The sequence below is a fragment of the Scyliorhinus canicula genome, chromosome 1, assembly GCF_902713615.1.
Source record: "Scyliorhinus canicula chromosome 1, sScyCan1.1, whole genome shotgun sequence".
NCBI classification, from domain to species: Eukaryota; Metazoa; Chordata; class Chondrichthyes; order Carcharhiniformes; family Scyliorhinidae; genus Scyliorhinus; species Scyliorhinus canicula.
The window spans coordinates 250,851,499-250,871,586 of NC_052146.1; the positions used below are offsets into that span (position 1 = coordinate 250,851,499).

Here is a 20,088-nt window from a genome sequence, read left to right on the forward strand (position 1 = left end):
CCAACATCTCGACCAACCTCTCGATGTACTTCATAATGATAGATGTCAAGGCCACTGGACGGTAGTCGTTGAGGCACATTGCCTGGTTCTTCTTCGGTACTGGTATGATGGAAGTTTTCTTTAAGCATATGGGAACCTTGGAACAGAGTAGGGAAAGGTTGAAGATGCCCTCGAATACACCCGCCCATCGGTCCGCGCAGGATCTGAGTGCATGACCAGGGACCCCGTCAGGACCGGCCGCTTCGGAAGCTGTGACGGTAGGTATAGGGTTAACTGGTTGAAGTCCCCGGCCATGATGAACAAGAGCTCCGGGTATTCTGTTTCACTGTTATTTATCATGTACAATTCATTAAGTGCCTTCTTCACTTCCGCCTGGGGTGGGATGTAGACCACCGTGATAATGGCTGAAGTGAACTCCCGTGTAAGGTGGTATGTGTGGCACTTCACAGTCAGGTATTCCAGGTCCAGGGAGTAGTACAGTAGTTCACCAGGGTCGCCGCGCCCAAACACCAGGGGTGTTGATGAGGAGGCAAACCCCTCCACCCTTCTCTTTGCCCGATGATGCTGTGCGGTCCATCCGGTGTATTGAGAAGCAGTCAGATGTATGGCACAGTCTGGTGAGGCAAAGGTTAGTCTACATGGCAATTTAGGACCTGTAGAGATATTGTCACTGCAATTGTACATGGTTAAATTAAACAGCCAGACCTATTGTCACAATCGTAGACATCTACCTGTAACTGGAAAATCTGCTCCTCCACTGCAAACAGCTGATGAGGCAGATTTGATTTCACCAACTGAAGAAGGTACTGAAAGATCATCAGTCCTAGAGGTCAATTGTTCCCCAACTAATGCAATAAAACAGAGGCAACAATTACCACAGCAGCAACACTAAGGCAACCACATTCCTCAGAGGGGCAATGTCACTCACCCCTGGGAAACCAGATGAATAGCCAACAACAACCCATGTACCATTAAAAGACTTGAATACTTTAAGATTAAGTGCGCAATGCGTGCTTTGGGGCAGATGAAATTGGAACAGAGGGCAGCACGGTAGCACAAGTGACTAGCACTGTGGCTTCACAGCGCCAGGGTCCCAGGTTCGATTCCCCGTTGGGTCACTGTCGGTGCAGAGTCTGCACGTTCTCCCCGTGTCTACATGGGTTTCCTCCGGGTGCCTCCCACAGTCCAAAGACATGCAGGTTAGATGGGTGGCCATGCTAAATTGCCTTAAGTGTCCCAAAAAAAAGGTTAGGAGGGGTTATTGGGTTACGGGGATAGGGTGGAAGTGAGGGCTTAAGTGGGTCGGTGCAGACTCGATGGGCCGAATGGCCTCCTTCTGCATTGTATGTTCTATGTTCTATGTATTAGAAAGAGCAAACTTTTTTTCCCTTGAAGCATAAGTTTTCTTTGTGGACTATGTATATTGAGTAACTTGCAAATGACGGCAAGCAATATTTTTTCTTTAATAAAATGGGACATTTGCATGACTACCTTTGTACACTGGCTTGTCGTATTCATGTGGCCCCTGGTGTCCATAAAACATAGGAGCAGAATTAGGCCACTCGGCCCATCGAGCCTGCTCCGCCATTCAATCATGGCTGATATTTTTCTCAATCCCATTCTCCTGCTTTTTCCCCATAATCCCTGATCCCCTTATTAATCAAGAACCTATTTATCTCTGTCTTAAACATACTCAGTGATTTGGCCTCCTCTGCCTTCTGCGGCCAAGAGTTCCACAGATTCACCACACTCAAGCTGAAGAAATTCCTCCTCATCTCTGTTTTGAAGGATCGTCCCTTTAGTCTGAAATTGTGTCCTCTGGTTCTAGTTTTTCCTATTAGTGGAAACATCCTCTCCACATCCACTCAACCAGGCCTCGCAGGGACTTCCGGTGTGCACCATGGAGTGAGTGATCACACAGAGGCAGCTCCTGCCCAAGGTTACAGAAAAGAGCTCTTTTTTGAGCGGCACGGGTTGGAATTTCGATGAAAAGGCGTAGGTGAATGTTCGAGGAGTACTTTCCCCCAGGAATAGTATGTTTCTTGGTTATCAAACCCTCAGAAACAGTGCAAGATTGGGCTGAAGCAGCAGCAGACAAAAGCCTCTGCAAGCATGCAGGTGGGGGAAGGGCCAGCTTAGAGACCTCAAGCTGACTTGAGGGCCTTTATGAAAGCTGAATTCTAGCAGCAGAGGGAAGAACTGTGAAAAGATCTCACCAAGGCCATTGAAGAAGCGGGGACGGACTTCCGGTAGCGAGCGGTGATGCGGAGCTAAGCCGCACGTTCAGTGGCTCCCGCTATTTTCGGACTTTGGGGCTCTTTTAAGGGCTCGTAGTGGTGATGTTTGGAATTTTCCCCATGTGGGAACACTCCTTCTCAGATTCTCCACCGGTGGATGGCCTGGACTAGGAGTGGAGCGGTCAGAAAATCGGCTTTGGAGACTTCCGTTTGCGGCTATGCGGAGCTAAGCCGCACCGCAGCTCCCGCTACTTAAGGACTTTTGGGCCGATTTGAGGGCCCCAAACGGCGCTGTCTCGACGAATCCAGGTGGGGGAAGGTGTCTAGAGGAGCATTCCCCATAATTTATGGTGCTCACCCGGAGTGGGGCAAAGGAAAAAGCTGCAGCAGCTCCCCAAGAAAAGCGGGGGAAGAAGGACAAAATGGCGGCCGGCGGAACACCCGAGGACTGGTGGAAGTGGGCACAGGAGCAGCAAGCCTCTCTTCTGCGCTGTTTTGCGGAGCTGAAGGCTGAGTTGCTGGACTCCCTGAATGCGACTACCAACAAGCTGCTTGGGACCCAGGCGGCCCAGGAGGTGTCCATTCGGGAGTTGCAGCAGCAGGCCGCTGAGCGGGAGGAGGAGGCCGTGGTCCTCGTGGGGAAAGTGGAGTTGCACGAGGCACTTCACAAAAAGTGGCAAGGGAGGAGCTGGACGTTCGCACGAGGCGAAAGAATTTGAGGATCCTGGGCCTGGCGGAGGGGCTGGAGGGGTCGGATCTCCCGTCGTACGTGACCACGATGTTGAGCTCGTTGATGGGAGCAGGGTCCTTCCATTTGCCCCTGGAGCTTGAGGGAGCTCGCAGAGTGCTGGCCAGGAGGCCTAAGGCAAATGAACCCCTGCGGGCGGTGCTGGTGCAGTTCCATCGATTTAGTGACCGGGAGTGTGTGATGCACTGGGCCAAGAAAGAGAGGAGCAGCAAGTGGGAGAATTCAGTAGTGCGAATCTACCAGGACTGGAGTGCAGAGGTGGCAAAGCGGCGGGCCGGGTTCAACCGGATGAAGGCGGTGCTGCATGCCAAGCAGGTCAGATTTGGAATGCTGCAGCCTGCGCGTCTGTGGGTGACATATAAGGACCGGCACCACTACTTCGAGTCCCCGGAGGAGGCGTGGGCCTTTGTACAGGCGGAGAAGCTGGACTCAAACTAGGGTCTGGGGACACACTATGGCCGTTGCTGTTTTCGCTGTTGCTGTTCTTCAATTTTGACACGTGTTTTTTTTATGCTGGTTTTCTTTTTGCTCTGTTTCCGGGTGGGTTTGTCTGTTGGGTATGGGTGTGGGGTATGTGGGGAACGTTGGGGGTATGTGCTTTATATGTTCTCTTCTGTACGTGGCTGGGGGTTGGGGTGAAACTGGATTTTGGGGAGCTGCGTCAGAAGGGTGGGGTGTGGCAGTGTGAAAGCGCGGGCTTTCCTCTGGTTTCCCGCGCTGTGGGGCAGGGGGGGGGCGGAGCTGGAGGTGGGGCGTGGCCTCTACTGGTTTCCTTTCCCGCGCTGAAGCGGTGCCAAGGAGGTGTGGCAAGAGGGGGATGACCCCATGCCGGGAGGGGATAGGTTTTGGCGGGAGCTGCCGGGTCAGCAGAAGTCAGCTGACTCACGGAAGTACCATGGAGGGTGCGTCGCACTGGGAGGGGTCCTAGCCTGGGGGGTGTGTGTGGGGGGGGGGGGGGGGGGGGGGGGGGGATACCGGTTGCTGCTGGAATGGCCAGGAAGGAGCTGGTGTGGGCCGGGGGGGTAGAGGAGAGGCGTTATCGCCATGGGGAACGGGTCAGGCGGGGGCGAGCTGGCCTGGGGCGAGCAGTCGATAAGCTATGGCTAGCCGGCGGGGGAGAGGGGCGGGTTTGCCCTCTGATCCGGCTGATTACCTGGAAACGTGAGGGGGCTGAATGGGCCGGTTTAAGAGAACTAGGGTATTTTCTCATCTGGAGGGGCTGAAGGCGGACGTGCTATGCTCCAGGAGACCCACTTGAAGGTGGCGGACCAGGTTTGGTCTGAGGAAGGGGTGGGTGGGGCAGGTTTTTCACTCAGGATTGAACGCGAAGAACCGGGGGGTGGCGATTCTGGTGGGGAAGAGGGTGGCGTTCGAGGCGGCTGATGTGGTATCGGACAAGGAGGGCAGAATATATTGGTGAAGGGTAGGCTGCAGGGAGAGAAGGTGGTACTGGGTTATCTATGGGCCCGATGGGATGAGGCCGGGCTTCATGAGGCGCTTGTTGGGCCGCATTCCGGACCGGGAGGCAGGGGGCCTGATCATGGGGGGAGACTTTAACACAGTGCTGGATCCCCCACTGGACCGGTCCAGTTCAAGGACGGGTAGGAGACCGGCGGCAGCCAAAGTGCTGAGGGGGTTTATGGACCAGATGGGAGGGGTGGATCCGGGCGGTTTGGGAGGCCGAGAGCGCGGGAGTATGTCTTTTTCTCACATGTCCATAGGGTCTATTCCCGAATAGATTTTTTCGTCCTGAGCAGGGGATTGATCCCGAAGGTGCAGGATGCCGAGGGGCCTCACGGTAGCATGGTGGTTAGCATCAATGCTTCACAGCTCCAGGGTCCCAGGTTCGATTCCCGGCTGGGTCACTGTCTGGTGGAGTCTGCACGTCCCCGTGTGTGCGTGGGTTTCCTCCGGGTGCTCCGGTTTCCTCCCACAGTCCAAAGATGTGCGGGTTAGGTGGATTGGCCATGCTAAATTGCCCGTAGTGTAAGGTTAATGGGGGGATTGTTGGGTTACGGGTATACGGGTTACGTGGGTTTAAGTGGGGTGATCATTGCTCGGCACAACATCGAGGGCTGAAGGGCCTGTTCTGTGCTGTACTGTTCTATGTTCTATGTTCTATGTTCTATTCGGCCATAGCGATTTCAGACCATGCTGCGCACTGGGTTGATCTGGAGATGGGGGAGGCGCGGGACCAGCGCCCGCTCTGGAGCCTGGATGTGGGGATGCTGGCTGATGAGGAGGTGTGTAGGAGGGTCCAGGGAAGTATTGAGGGGTATCTTGATACCAACGACACGGGGGAGGTCCGGGTGGGATTGGTCTGGGAGGCTCTGAAAGCAGTGATCCGGGGGGAGCTGATCTCCATCCGGGCCCATAGTGGAAGGAGGAGGGAGAGGAAGGAGTGGGAGAGGCTGGTGGGGGAGCTCCTGGATGTGGACAGGAGATACGCGGAGGCACCGGAGGAGGGGTCGCTGGGGGAACGGCGTAGTTTGCAGGCCAAATTTGACTTGTTGACCACCAGAAAGGCGGAGACACAGTGGAGGAGGGTGCTGGGTGCGGTATATGAGTATGGGGAGAAGGCAAGCAGGATGTTGGCGCATCAGCTCCGCAGGCGAGATGCGGCTAGGGAAATTGGTGGAGTGACGGATAGGGGTGGGAATGTAGTGCAGAAGGGGACAGAAGTAAATGGGGTCTTTAGGGACTTCTACGAGGAACTGTACCGGTCGGAACCTCCGATGGGGAGAGGGGGGATGGAGAGCTTCATGAACAGGCTATGTTTCCCAAGGGTTCAAGAGGAGCTGGTAGAGGGGCTGGGGGCGCAGATAGAGTTGGAGGAGCTAGTCAGGGGGATTGGACAAATGCAGTTAGGTAAGGCGCCGGGGCCGGACGGGTTCCCGGTGGAATTTTATAAAAAGTATGCGGATCTGGTTTGCCCCCCTGTTGGTGCGAGCCTTCAATGAGGCATGGGGGGGGGGGGGGGGGGGGGGCTTTGCCCCCGACGATGTCGCGGGCACTGATCTCTCTGATCCTGAAGCGGGATAAGGACCCCTTGCAGTGTGGATCATACAGGCCTATCTCGCTCCTCAATGTTGACGCTAAGTTGCTGGCGAAGATCCTGGCCACCAGGATAGAGGACTGTGTGCCAGGGGTGAGACACGAGGATCAGATAGGTTTTGTCAAGGGACGGCAGCTCAACACGAATGTGCGGAGACTGCTAAATGTTATTATGATGCCGGCAGTGGAGGGGGAGGCGGAGATAGTGGTGGCGCTGGATGCGGAGAAAGCGTTTGATAGAGTTGAGTGGGGGTACCTGTGGGAGGTGCTGGAGCGGTTCGTATTTGGGGAGGGATTCATCAAATGCGTGAGGCTGCTCTACGCGGCTCCGATGGCAAGTGTAGTTACCAATGGAAGGAGATCGGAGTACTTTAGGCTCTACCGTGGGACCAGGCAGGGGTGCCCCCTGTCCCCCTTGCTCTTTGCACTGGCGATTGAACATTTGGCTATGGCGTTGAGGGAGTCAGGGAGATGGAGGGGTCTGGTGGGTGGTGGGGAGGAACATTGGGTATCGCTGTATGCGGACAACCTGCTGTTGTATGTGGCGGATCCAGAAGGGGGAATGCCGGGGGTGATGGAGCTGTTAGCGGAATTTGGGGGCTTCTCGGGCTATAAGTTAAATTTAGGCAAGAGCAAGGTATTTGTAGTACACCCAGGTGATCAGGAGGAGGGAATTGGGAGACTCCCATTTAAGAGGGCAGTGAAGAGTTTCAGATACCTGGGGGTGCAGGTGGCCAGGAGTGGGGGGACTCTCCATAAGCTTAATTTTACCAGGCTGGTGGAGCAGATGGAGGAGGAATTTAAAAGGTGGGACATGGTGCCGCTATCGTTGGCGGGTAGAGTGCAGTCCGTCAAAATGACGGTTATCCCGAGGTTCTTGTTCCTTTTTCAGTGTTTGCCCATCTTTATCCCTAGGGCCTTTTTTAGAAGGGTGACTAGCAGCATCATGAGCGTTGTTTGGGCGCATGGGACCCCGAGGGTGAAGAGTGTCTTCTTGGAGCGGGGTAGAGATGGGGGGGGGGGGGGGGGGGGGCTGGCGTTACCCAATCTCTCGGGGTATTATTGGGTGGCCAATGTGTCGATGGTGCGCAAGTGGGTAATGGAGGGGGAGGGGGCAGCATGGAAACGGATGGAGAGGGCGTCCTGTGGAGATACAAGCCTGGGGGCCCTGGTAACGGCGCCGTGGGCGCTCCCTTCTACGAGGTGTACCACGAGTCCGGTGGTGGCGGCTACCCTCAAGATTTGGGGGCAGTGGAGGCGACATAGGGGAGAAGTGGGGGGCTCGATGGAGGCTCCGTTAAGGGGGAACCATAGGTTCGTCCCGGGGAACATTGATGGGGGATTTCAGGGTTGGCACAGAGCGGGCATCAGACAGCTGAGGGACCTGTTTATTGATGGGAGGTTTGCGAGCCTGGGGGAGTTGGAGGAGAAATTTGGGCTCCCCCTGGGAAACATGTTCAGGTATCTGCAGGTAAAGGCATTTGCTAGACGGCAGGTGGAGGGATTCCCTTCGCTTCCCGCGAGGGGGGTGAGTGACAGGGTGCTTTCGGGGGTCTGGGTCGGAGAGGGGAAGATATCTGACATCTACAAGGTTATGCAGGAGGCGGAGGAGGTGTCAGTAGAGGAGCTGAAAGCTAAGTGGGAGGGGGAACTGGGGGAACAGATCGAAGACGGGGCATGGGCTGATGCCCTGGAGAGGGTTAATTCTTCCTCCTCGTATGCGCGGCTTAGCCTCATCCAATTCAAGGTGCTGCACCGGGCCCACATGACTGGGACGAGGATGAGTAGGTTCTTTGGGGGTGAAGACAGGTGTGTCAGGTGCTCGGGGAGTCCAGCGAACCATGCCCATATGTTCTGGGCATGCCCGGCACTGGAGGAGTTCTGGAAGGGGGTGGCGAGGACGGTGTCGAGGGTGGTGGGATCCAGGGTCAAGCCAGGATGGGGACTCGCGATTTTTGGGGTTGGGGTGGAGCCGGGAGTGCAGGAGGCGAAAGAGGCCGGTGTGCTGGCCTTTGCATCCCTAGTAGCCCGGCAAAGGATCTTGCTACAATGGAAGGATGCGTGGCCCCCAAGCGTGGAGACCTGGATCAATGACATGGCGGGTTTCATTAAGCTAGAGAAGATCAAATTCGCCCTGAGAGGGTCGGTACAAGGGTTCCTTAGGCGGTGGCAACCTTTCCTCGACTTTCTGGCTCAGCGATAGGGTACTGGGACAGTAGCAGCAGCCACCCGGGGGGAAGGGGGAGGGAAAAGGGGGAGGGAAAAGGGGGGGGGGGGGACGATGACTATGTTTGTTTATTTAATTTAAATTTATTTTTAAGTTCTTTTGTTGTTCATTGGGGTTGGGGGGGGGGGGGTGGGGGGATGTGATACATGCGTCGATACGGTCTGGGGGGTGTTACAGTTATATGGGTTATTTTGTTGCATTTCATTGTTTGTCGTTATGTTTTATATTTTCTGTAAAAAATTCCATTAAAAATTATTTTTAAAAAAAACCAGGCCTCGCAGTATCCTGTAAGTTTCTTAGAACATAGAACATACAGTGCAGAAGGAGACCAGTTGGCCCATTGAGCCTGCACCCACCTATTAAGCCCTCACTTCCACCCTATCCCCCTAACCCAATAACCCCTCCTAACCTTTTTGGCCACTAAGGGCAATTTATCATGGCCAATCCACCTAACCCCCACGTCTTTGGACTGTGGGAGGAAACCGGAGCACCCGGAGGAAACCCACGCAGACACGGGGAGAACATGCAAACTCTACACAGTGTCCCAGCAGGGAATCGAACCTGGGATCCTTGCACTGTGAAGCCACAGTGCTACCCACTAGTGGTACCGTGCTGCCCAAGAAGGTCCCCCCTCATTTTTCTAAACTCCAACGAGTACAGACCCAGAATCACAACCATTTCTCATACGACAAGCTCTTCATTCCAGGGATCATTCTTGTGAATCTCCTCTGGACCCTTTCCAAGACCAGCATATCCTTCCTTAGATACGGAGACCAAAACTGCTCACAATACTCCAAATGGGGTCAGACCAGAGCCGTAGACAGCCTCAGAAGTATATCCCTGCTCTTATACTCTAGCCGTCTCAACATGAATGCAAACATTGTATTTGCTTTCCTAACTGCCGACTAAACTTGCACGTTAACCTTGAACAAGGACTCCTAAGTCCCTTTGTGCTTCTGATTTCCTAAGCATTTCCCCATTTAGAAAATAGTTTGTGCCTCCACCCCTCCTTCCAAAGTGCATAACCTCACACTTTTATTGTATTCCATCTGCCACTTCTTTGCCCATTCTCCTAGCCTGTCCAAGTCCTTCTGCAGCCCCCCTGCTTCCTCAATACTACCTGCCCCTCTGCATATCTTTGTCATTTTATGTAATTAAAGGGTTTTTTTTTGGGGGGGGGGGGAGTAGCTATTTTACACACCACATATGGAACAATAATAATGGAAACTGCTCTCTGCATGAAACCATAGAACTCGGGAAGACCTCAGAACGGACGTACAGGAAGTGGGAGGCGGGGACAAGTGAGTGAGGAAATGATGCAAAAAGAGTACTTTAACACAGACACTGCGGGCAGGGGTTGACAGATCATGTTATCACAGAAAAACAAAGGGGAGCTAGCTCGCTTTTACACGATAACCGATCCGAAGAGACACAGGAAAGGCTTCACGGTTTATAAAGTGACGGCACGGGTGAGTTCACCCTGTTTGGGCATGAAGGGGCTTTAAGTGCAGCCGGTTTGTTTGGGTGCTTTGTGTCTGTAGAAAGAGGTTTGCAGCTGGGGCAAGCCGGCGGGGTGGCCAGGCTGGGCCCGGCCGGGCCTGAGCCCGGGTCAGAGGCTGGGCTCGGCTCGAGCTTGCCTGGCCGGGTTCTAAAAGGGAACGATCCCGGGACAATTAGAACGCCGCCCCTGCGAGACCGTGCACTCTGCAGACTGAGTGTCAGTGAGAGAGAACAGCAACCCCCAGCCGCTGTGTATAGGCGAGCATGTCAGATTACTGCCTCACTCTATTATAGAGAAAATCTGTGAACTCACCCATGGAAGTTACGCGATCCATTTATTTATGGTGCTAACAATTGATAGTACAAGATGTTAGGGGTTCGTGTGTGTTGGTAGAATCACTTGGTGCTGCTTATAGCAAATTCGTTATGTTATATTGGCATTTCCGTGCCACTAGCCTAGCAATTTACGTAATTTACAATTCTTCAATCCATAAGATGTTTGATTTGTGGAGCCGGGTTAAAATGAATTTTATTTCTGTCTGTAATTATACACGTTCGCCCAGATGGGGTGGTGTTATAATGCACCGTATCGTGTGACCAATGTATTGTGAACAACGTGTGATTTGCATTTGGATATTTAGCAATTTGCTGGATGTGTGAAGTTTTCAGACTCATTAGTTTCTTTTTTTTTTAAATAGGTTGTTTCAAGAAGAAATCCAGAGGAGGTCCAAGAGGTAATGAGCTCGAAACTCTGTTGCTCAGTTTAAAATCATTGTAGTTAATCAATCCGATGTAGTTTTCTTTAATGGAATGATTTTGTGCAGATGATTAGAAATGACAATTGACTTGGGTATGCGAACAAGCTAAAAATAATTTGGATTGCATTTGGGGTGGGAATCAGGAAAACGTTTTGACATGATAGTTTGGTATTTTGTGTGTGCAGCTGTAAGGAAAACAGCTGTCAACTCCAGTTGAATGAATGAACAAAGGGTCATCATTTACCAAGCATCAAGGGATTTTGTGAGCCCTCCCTAAATTTGGTGCCATAAAAGTTTATTTTTTTCTAGTCTGTGACAAAACAACTGTTTAGAATTGTTATTTTCCAATGCATTTTTCCACTAAGAAGCAGTTAATGGTGTAATGAACCTCATTAGCAGGATGTCACACACTGACATAAACATGCAACAATAATTTTGTGAGTACAAGACATTGCCAAAACATTCAGTATGTTTGGCCTCCAAATACATACATTTGGACATGTGTTCCTTCCCTTTGATAAGAGGCCAGACTTCACTCTCTGTGATGAAGCATGGGTGGTTCTGCTGAGCTTGAAGAAAGCCACCAACAAAGGCAATCTCTGTGCATGGATGTTCCCTTTCCTGGCATTTGTTTGAATCTGGCACTAAGGGGATCTCCATCCGCCCAGCAAGAGTGATATAATCAAGAGGGGTAAGCAGCCAATCGCATCAAAGTAGTCTAACAGACAGCAGGATGGAAATAAAATGCTCAGATTATCCTTCACTTTTAATTCAATTTTGCAAGAGAGTGAAATAAATGAGACGGACTCATGCTTTAAACTAGAAGCTGAGGCATCATAATAAAATAAAAATTTAAGTTTTAACTTGATATTTTATTATAATGGAGAAACTACACAAATATAAAATTGGTTTTTCAGGTCTAGAGATATTCAGCTGCAGTAATTATGAAGTTGGTATGTCATTAAATGCACAGTTACACCTCATTCAATGAGAATTTTACAGCAAGACAAATAACATAAAAGAGCAATTTCTCATCAGTGATTTCTAATTGGTTACAGTTTGCGGGGATTTCAATAGCACATAAAGGAGAATTGTCTGATTACTGATGGCATTTCTGGATTTCCTTGTTTAACTGCACATATACGGACCCCTGATACTGCTGTCGGTTTCAGAGGAGTCAAGATGGTGAATGCTGATAGTTTTGACCTCAGTACTGCAAACTCTGGGCCTTGCATCTGTACTGCTTTCCAGAATGGAAACTGCAGAAGAGAATATCAAAGCATTTGTCTCAAGTTTGTGTTCACAACAGACCATCGTATGTTAGCCTCACTTCCTGTATTTAACTCTTGCCATCCTATTTGGGGGAATTTCTGGTGTAATGTATTCAGAGAAATAGCTCAAGTAATTTTGTTGTTGGATAAGCATGCTGCATTTAAACATGCTGCATTTTATATAATTGTGTAAATTCTGTTCTGCAATGATCTATGTTCTGTGTACCCTTTAATTCATCGTTGATATATTGAACACCGTATGCTCTTGGTAAGAAATTTATTTCCATATTCCTTATGAAACTTTCCCAACTCTGAGATTGAATGGCTGCTGATCTCTGCAAAGGAAGTCCGAATAGAACCATAGAATTCTCTCAGTGCAGAAGGAGGCCATTCAACCCATCGAGTCTGCACTGCCCCTTTGAAAAAGCACCCTACCTAGGCCCACTCCCCTACCCCATCCCTGTAACCCTTTAACCTCACCTAACCTGCATACTAAGGGACAATTTGGCATGGCCAATCCATTTAACCTGCAATTCTTTGGACTTTGGGAGGAAACCGGAGTACCTGGAGGGCACCCACGTTCACACGGGGAGAACGTGCAGACTCCGCACAGTCACTCAAGGCCAGAATTGAACCCGGGTGTCTGGTACTGTGAGGCAGCAGTGTTAGCCAGTGTGATGTAGCTAATTTCCAGTTATTCATAAATTAGATTACAAAGTAAATTAAACTCCTAATATGCTTGCTGAAATTAATTGTTTGCTCACAGTCTTCATCCAGTTTATGATCAATTCGAATAATAAAAGAAAGACTTGAATTTGTATAGCACTTAGGTGCTTTACAGCCTATGCAGTACTTTTTTTTACTATAGTTGTTCTGTGGGAAACTTGGCAACTAATTTCTGCTCGGCAAAAAAAGTGAACTGACAATGACCAAATCATCTACCAGCATGCTTTAGGCTCCCACGAGTTGGAGCAGGTATACACTTGCTTGCTTTCACACAATTGTTAGGAAAACAATGCAAATCATTAAAGGGGTTGTGAGGAAGAGATGGGAGATAGAAGTAATGACAATACAAGAAAAAAATGGTGTTGTGGTATAAAAATATCAGTGGTAGAAATTTTGGCTTATCAATTGACCCATCACTTAATCCAGCAAGCATGGAACACCAAAAAACAAAGCAAATAGTGCTGAAAACAGAACGAGTACAAGCCAGAAGAAGTTTTCCTGACTCAATGATAGTGTTTTGTTAAAATCTGACTTCTAATTATGAGTCCACTCTAGTCACCAATAAACTGAGGTGAAAGTCAAATCTTTGATGTAGTGCCATGCAGGTGACTCCCAGGTTTGACTTTTGTTCAATGGTCCTGCGTGCATTGCTCTCTAGGAAGAGAATTGCACAAGCTCTCAATCCTCTAATCTCTATCTTAAATGGGGATACCCCATTATTTGTAAAGCTGTGTTCCCTGGTTCTAGTCTCTCCCACAAGGAGAAACATCCTTTCAGCCCCCACTGTGCCAAGTCTCCTCAGGATAGTGTATGTTTCAGTAAGATCAAATCTCAATTCTTTTAGACTCCAGTGGATACAGACCCTACCTGTCTAACCTTTCCACCACCTTTCAATACACCATTAGTAACCCACAATACTAAAGATAAACTAAGATGTTCTTTCAAACATTGATGAGCTCATGGAATCGGCTTCCATGAGCCATAGTGGCATTTACTCAATAAACTGCTGGATTCTGTGATAGGTTGGGGCTTTCTGATTGGGGGAGTTGACTGTCCTGATGGGAAAAGTCTTTTGTTATATTTAGAGTGAAGGAATCCTCAAATACATTATTTATTGACCATTCTTTGGTTGAGGTAATATTTGGGTGAAGGTCTCCCAAGCCTACAGCCAACAGGAGGTGATGGAGATTGCAGATCCTTGCCATTTTCGGAGTCTGCTGTGGGAGGAAACTTTGGCGTGTGTGTGTGTGTGTTGGGGGGGGGGGGGGGGGGGAGGGGGGTGGTTCAAATCTCACCATGGCAGATGATGTAATTTGTAAAAAAAAAAAACTTTTGGTTCACTACTACCCTTTTTAGAGCAGGAAATCTGTCACCCTTATTTGCGTACATGTGACTCTAGTCCCACAACAATGTGGTTAACTCTTAAATGACCTAACAAACGGCTCAGTTCTAGGTAATTAGGGATGGGAAATAAATATTGGTTTAGGCATCCACTGAATGAATATAGACAAAAATCTGGTTGAAATTAAACCCGGCTTGTTGGGGCCAAACCTGGCCGATTTATGGTTGTACAGACTCAATGCATTTTGCATATTGTCCTCAAACTATGGTTCATTTAATTTACATGCTGGAAATTAAAGCTGCACTGCCTGTTTGTGTATATCTTGTCATCTAATATTGAACTACTTTTCTTACTTCAAAATAGTTTGTATTGTACATTCAATTTTTGAGTTGAATTTTTTCCCAAATGCTTTAATTTTCCTCTATATTTAAAAAAAATCCCACTATCCCATACAGTAGGTATTGCGGATTTAAATCACTTGTGCTTATTTGTTAATCAATATAACTTATTTACTGATTTGTGGGACAGTTCATCACCAAGGAAAATTTTTGTCATAGAGGTTTATGGACTGGGAACAGTAAGTTTGGAAAAACAAACCGGCTGTTTGCACTGACTGACGTTGTTCCATCGGCTGTAGTATTCATTTGTTTCAGTGCAATTTTCTTTGTTTCGTTTTTATTCTAGTACTGCAGCTTATAAAATTGCCCTTAGTGTTGGGTGGCGTTACTGGGTTATGGGGATAGGGTTGGGTGCTTTTTCCAAGAGCCGGTGCAGACTCGATGGGCTGAATGGCCTCCTTCTGCACTGTAAATTCTATTGCATTACTAGCAACGTAAATGCTCCATTATGGGGGAGGGGGGGGGGGGGGGGGACATTTCTGTCTCAATTTTGTCATTTTCTCTCCTAAAGATATTAATTCTGGGGTATAGTTCAGTGAATTCTGCTAGCCACTTTTAACATGTTAGTCTTGATACTGAATACCACTGACTATTTGATCTTGGAGGACATTTCCGTCAAGTTTCTGTGTTCACCGGATCTTTACACGTGAACTGTTAACAGGGGTCACTGATAGTTTTTGGCTGATTCTTTCCCCTATACTCCAGGGAACTGAGGCCAATTGTCTTGGTGCAGACGAGGAATGGAACATGTGACCCACTGGTCTGGATGGCATTGTATCACGTAGTCTGGTACACTTAGCCACTGTTAGGGGAACTCTAGAACCTTGTATTAAGGTTTTTTTCTCTCTCTTTGTCAATGTAGCCACTTTATTTTACTGTGTTAAAGTGCAAATAGGTATATTGGTTTGCTAATAACTGACTTTCCCCCTTGTTTCAGATAGTAGTTTGGAAACGTTACAGTGATTTTAAGAAACTTCACAAAGAGCTCTGGCAGCTTCATAAAACTTTATACAGGCATCCAGAATTATTTCCACCTTTTGCTAAAGGAAAAGTTTTTGGTAAGGCAGTTATGTTTTATTTCTAATTGTTTGCAAAAATGCAGTGCCAGAGTTCTGTTTCTGCTTTTACTGCAACATTTACAGTGCGAGCTAGTGATACTTCAGTTACTATTCATAGGGAATATTTTGCTGTATGTGCATAAAGTACATTAATCTTGACCTACATGTAAACCACTGCATAATCTTTTGAGTTTTGAAAATTTGTCTTGTTTGCTATGGACGTGCAGACCCTTTTAAAAAATTTAGAGTACCCAATAATTTTTTTCAATTAAGGGGCAATTCATGGGGGCCAATCCACCTACCCTGTGCATCTTTTGGGTTGTGGGAGTGAGACTCAGGCAGACATGGGGAGAATGTGCAAACTTCACATGCGCAGTGACCCAGGAGATTAAGGAGGCCACAAAATCCTTGGAAAATTGGGAGTTTATATGGGGTAGAGAACAAAGGGATCCATGGATACAAATTCACGAATCATTAAAAGTAGCAATGCAGGTCAGCACGGTGGCGCAGTGGGTTAGCCCTGCTGCCTCACGGCGCCGAGGTCCCAGGTTCAATCCTGGCTCTGGGTCACTGTCCGTGTGGAGTTTGCACATTCTCCCCGGGTTTGCGTGCGTTTCGCCCCCACAACCCAAAGATGTGCACAGTAGGTGGATTGGCCACGATAAAATTGCCCCTTCTTGGAAAAAATGAATTGGGTACTCTAAATGTTTTTAAAAAAAAGTAGCAATGCAGATTAACAAAACCATAAAAATTGCAAACAAAGCCCAGAGGTTCATGGCTAGAGATGTAGAATTCAAAAGCAGAAAAGTTACTGTCAACTTTTATAGAACCATGGTTCGACAACCCCAGGAATACTGCGCACACGTGTCTGTTCTTCATGTTACAAAACAGATGCAGAGGTATTGGTGACGTTACACAAAAGATTCAGAAGATTATACCAGAACCTAGAGGCTGGGAACCCGCGTGCCCAACCCTCGGCACAATTTCCTGCTTGGGAAGGCAGGGCCTTGGGCGGGAAACCTGTCTATTCACATTGAGGCTCTTCAGTGGCCACTTACGGGTCTTATACCGCCCAGCCTCCTTTTTAAGGATGGTGGGTGTGGGGAGGGTGGAAAACGGATCCACTTTTCCTTCATCTCGGGCAGGAAGGAGGCTAGTGCCTCGCTCTAGGGGTGCTATCCCACCCCTGGACGTTGGAGCTCCGGATCCTGCTGCCCAACCCGGGAGTTCACCCTCGGATCTTATCGTCTGCAAGGTTCTGTGACTTAATCCGAGGCAGAACACTGCAGTACTGCAACTGGCTACTGCAGTGCTTTGTCTGGCCAGATTAAAAAGCTGTCGGCCAAGTGACTTTGTTCCAAGAGTGGACTGAAGTCCCACCTACTGCCAGTCAATGCTCAATTCAGTGTTAAGTGGCAGTCGGAGTGTGAGAGTTGGCGGCTGTTCGTTAGACGTTGATTCTCGGGTTGGCGCACACCGATTGCTTGCCGTCCTGAAATTGCTACCTGTTACAGCTATCAGGAAAGACTGAAGAGGATGGGGCATTTTTCTTCAGGCCGTGGGTGACCTAGTAGACGTCTTTAAAATTATGAAGGGGTTTGATAAAGTAGATGTAGAGAGATTGTTTCCGCTAGTGGGGAAGTTTAAAACTAGGGGTCAGAAACATAAGGTCATTCATGAATCCAATAAAACTTTCCAGAGAAACATCTTTTTATATAAAGAGTAGTTAGAATGTGGAACTTGCTACCACGTGGAGTAGTTGAGACAAATTGCATATATGTGCTTGAAGGGAATCATGATAAGTACATGAGGGAGGCGGAAAGGGAAGATTGTGCTGGTGGGATTAGATGCAGTAGGGTTGGGCCAGGCTTGAGTGGAGCATACATATTAGCAAAAATTGATTGGGCTGAATGGCCTAGTTCACTACTGCAATTGTTATATATAGTGTACTGATGCTTTAGAAGTAGCTGGATTGAGTTTGTGTCTGACATTCCTACATAGTAAACTTCTTATTTCAGTTGTGGCATTGAGTGGAGGCATCAAATGCAGATTAGGCAAATTCCACGAGAGCGAGGAAAAGTATGAAGATAGATCACTCTAGATCGCGCTCATGCTAACCCCAATGGGAAGACTGGCCTCGCAACAATTTCCATTTTGATCTGAGAATTGTGCATTATTTAGGGCACCAAGGAAGGTGGAAAATTTTATTTTAAAACTATCCTGGGCTGGATTCTCTGAGGCAGAGAATGGTTGTCAAACCGGAAATTCGGACCGGCGCCACTCCCGCCGGTCCCTGGCGAATCACTCAGGAGCCTCTCACGCGCGAACTACGTGGCGCAGGTAGGGGGCCATTGACAGAGCCCCCCCCCCCCCCCCCCCCCCCCCCCAACACGATTCTCCATGCAAAACTGTCCGAGTTCCAGACGGCGTGGTTCTAACCACCTATCGGCTGTTGGGAAGATCGGGTGGCAGCTGTGGACTCAGTCCGTGGCTGCCCTGGTTGGGGGGGGGGATTGTTACTGGGAAGGGGGGGCCTCCTGGACGGCCAGGGGAGCGATCGGGCGTCGTGGACCCGCAGGCGCGCGCGATCCCCGGGGGGGGTGCCTACATTTTTGGTTCCGCTCCGCGATCCGAGTCCGCTATCTCCCATGTGGCGCCCGTTGCAGGCCGCCGCCATGCGCATGCGCGGGCTACTGACCAAAAGTGTGGGGGACGTATCCGCAGCCAGAGCTGCGAGAACCACCTTGGGGCCCTGCAAGCCCCCTGCAGATGGGAGAATCACTCGCAACTTTCTGAAGGAAAGTGCAGAATGAAACACCAGCGTTTTTACGCTGAAGTGGGGACTCGGCCCCATTATTGGAGAATCCCGCCCCCTATTCATTTTGAACTAAGATTACGGAAAGGTTGATTTTCAAATCCACTGACCCAACTTTATGCTGAAGTGTAGTGGAAATATTTAAATTTTAAGTCTCCTTTCACCTTGATAAGAATGGTGTACAGTGTCTATGCTAGAAAAATACAAATTTTCACTTTTTATTGAAGTGCTAATGCCTGGGTTAGCCAGGATTCCGACATACCATTAAGACGTGCAGAATCAATCTCCAAAAACTAGCTCCATCTTCAAGAAAAATGTTGCCTCTTACATGTTGTTTTTAATTTCTTGCATTACTCATTCTGTGGCAATTATGGTTTGTTTGGGTTTTCTATTAGAACAGAATTGCAGTAGTTTTTGTTTTGTAGACTGTGTTCATTAGAAACTAGGTAAAGACTGTTCATGCAGGGCTCGTGCACCATCAGAGGAGCCGATGTATTCAACCCATTTCTTCAGATATGATTTGGATCTCAGGTTCACAGTCGAAAAAACGTTGGTGGATTCCACCAGTTTGTCCCATGTCCTCCTCAGCTTTGTTTCTTTTTACTGTTTGTTTGATAACCGCTGATAAAAAGCTCCCAAGTGAATTTTGCATAAAACTGTTCAACTCCTAATCGATAATTCCTTCTCCGATTTCTGACTTCCTTTTCAAAGATTCTTTATTCCTTTCTTTTAAAATTCATAGGTAACGTCTGAGTGCTGCTCAGTTTATTTTTCGCTTCTTCAGTCAAGAAGGAAGAATGTACCATTGCATGTTTCCAATGTGGCCTTGCATAATGAATTAAGGATTTTACGTCCTTTTTTGTTTTTGCATTTACCCATCCTGAATCACCCTCTACATCTATGGGTTAAATACTTTAAGCATTGTTTGGGTACTCTTTTGAGTACCCAATTATTTTTTTCCAATTAAGGGGCAATTTAACGTGGCTAATCCACCTACCCTACACATATTTGGGTTGTGGGGATAAGTCCTACACAGACACGGGGAGAATGTGCAAACTCCACACGGACAGTGACCAGGGGCCGGGATTGAACCCGGGTCCTTGGCACCGTGAGGCAGCAGTACCAACCACTGCACCACCGTGTTTCTCATTTCAAGCATTGCTAAAGGTGTTTCCTGGACGGCTATCTAGAAGTTTTGTTGAAGACATATTTAACTGTAACAACAAAGATGTCAAAATTGATTTGCAATCTTATCCTTTGGATAACATACCTGAAATGAATTGCATTGTTTATTTAAGCTGCCTGAAAAATAAATCTGATTTTAAAAATTATTCACAACATTACCTAGTTAAGTTGCCATCCTTACTTAGGTGGCACACCTGGTTCGCATTGCTGTCTCACAGTGCCAGGCACCCGGGTTCAATTCCAATCTTGGGTGATTGTGTGGAATTTGCACATTCTCCCCGAGCCTTCATGATTTCTTCAGGGTGCTGTGGTTTCCTCCGGAGTCCAACGATGTGCTGGTTAGATCAACTGGCCATGCTAAATTTCCCTTTAGTGTCCAACGATGTGTAGGTTAGGTTGTGGATGATAGTCTGGGGAAAGTAGACCTAGATACGGTGCACTTTTGGAGGGTCGGTGGGCCAAATGGCTTCCTGCCGGGATTCTATGATTCTAATTTTTAAACAGCAGGACTGTATATGGAGCCTCAATAGGGGTGGGATCCTGAATCCTGAGACTTTCTTTCTGCAGAACAAATGCTAATTTAAAATGTAAAAAAAAAAGAATGGCTTCATATAAGACACAGAAATTGACAAAAGTAACAGGATTGCGTTTTTAAAATTGGCTTTTTGATTTCCAGTTAGACAAAAAAAAATGAAGAACACTAATTTCCACTTATGACGTTACATACGGAGAGTCAAAACCAAGTCCCAGTATTCTGGTTGAGGATTTA

The 20,088-nt window shown here is 48.3% G+C and overlaps 1 protein-coding gene across 4 annotated transcripts in view; it reads left to right on the forward strand.

Annotated features, from left to right (window-relative positions):
* The first annotated feature begins 9,557 nt into the window (after positions 1–9,557).
* rps6kc1 (ribosomal protein S6 kinase polypeptide 1) overlaps positions 9,558–20,088 on the forward strand; it is a 199,882-nt gene continuing 189,351 nt past the window's right edge. For 3 of the 4 annotated variants that reach the window (XR_005462299.1, XM_038811377.1, XM_038811391.1), the window contains exons 1-3: positions 9,558–9,735; positions 10,465–10,500; positions 15,199–15,319. Coding sequence is in view for 2 of the 4 variants with exons in the window: in XM_038811377.1 (XP_038667305.1) it covers positions 9,634–9,735; positions 10,465–10,500; positions 15,199–15,319 (259 nt within the window). In the remaining 2 variants the exon portion in view is untranslated. The remainder of the gene's footprint in view (positions 9,736–10,464; positions 10,501–15,198; positions 15,320–20,088) is intronic. The other variant, XM_038811400.1, reaches the window with a different exon arrangement.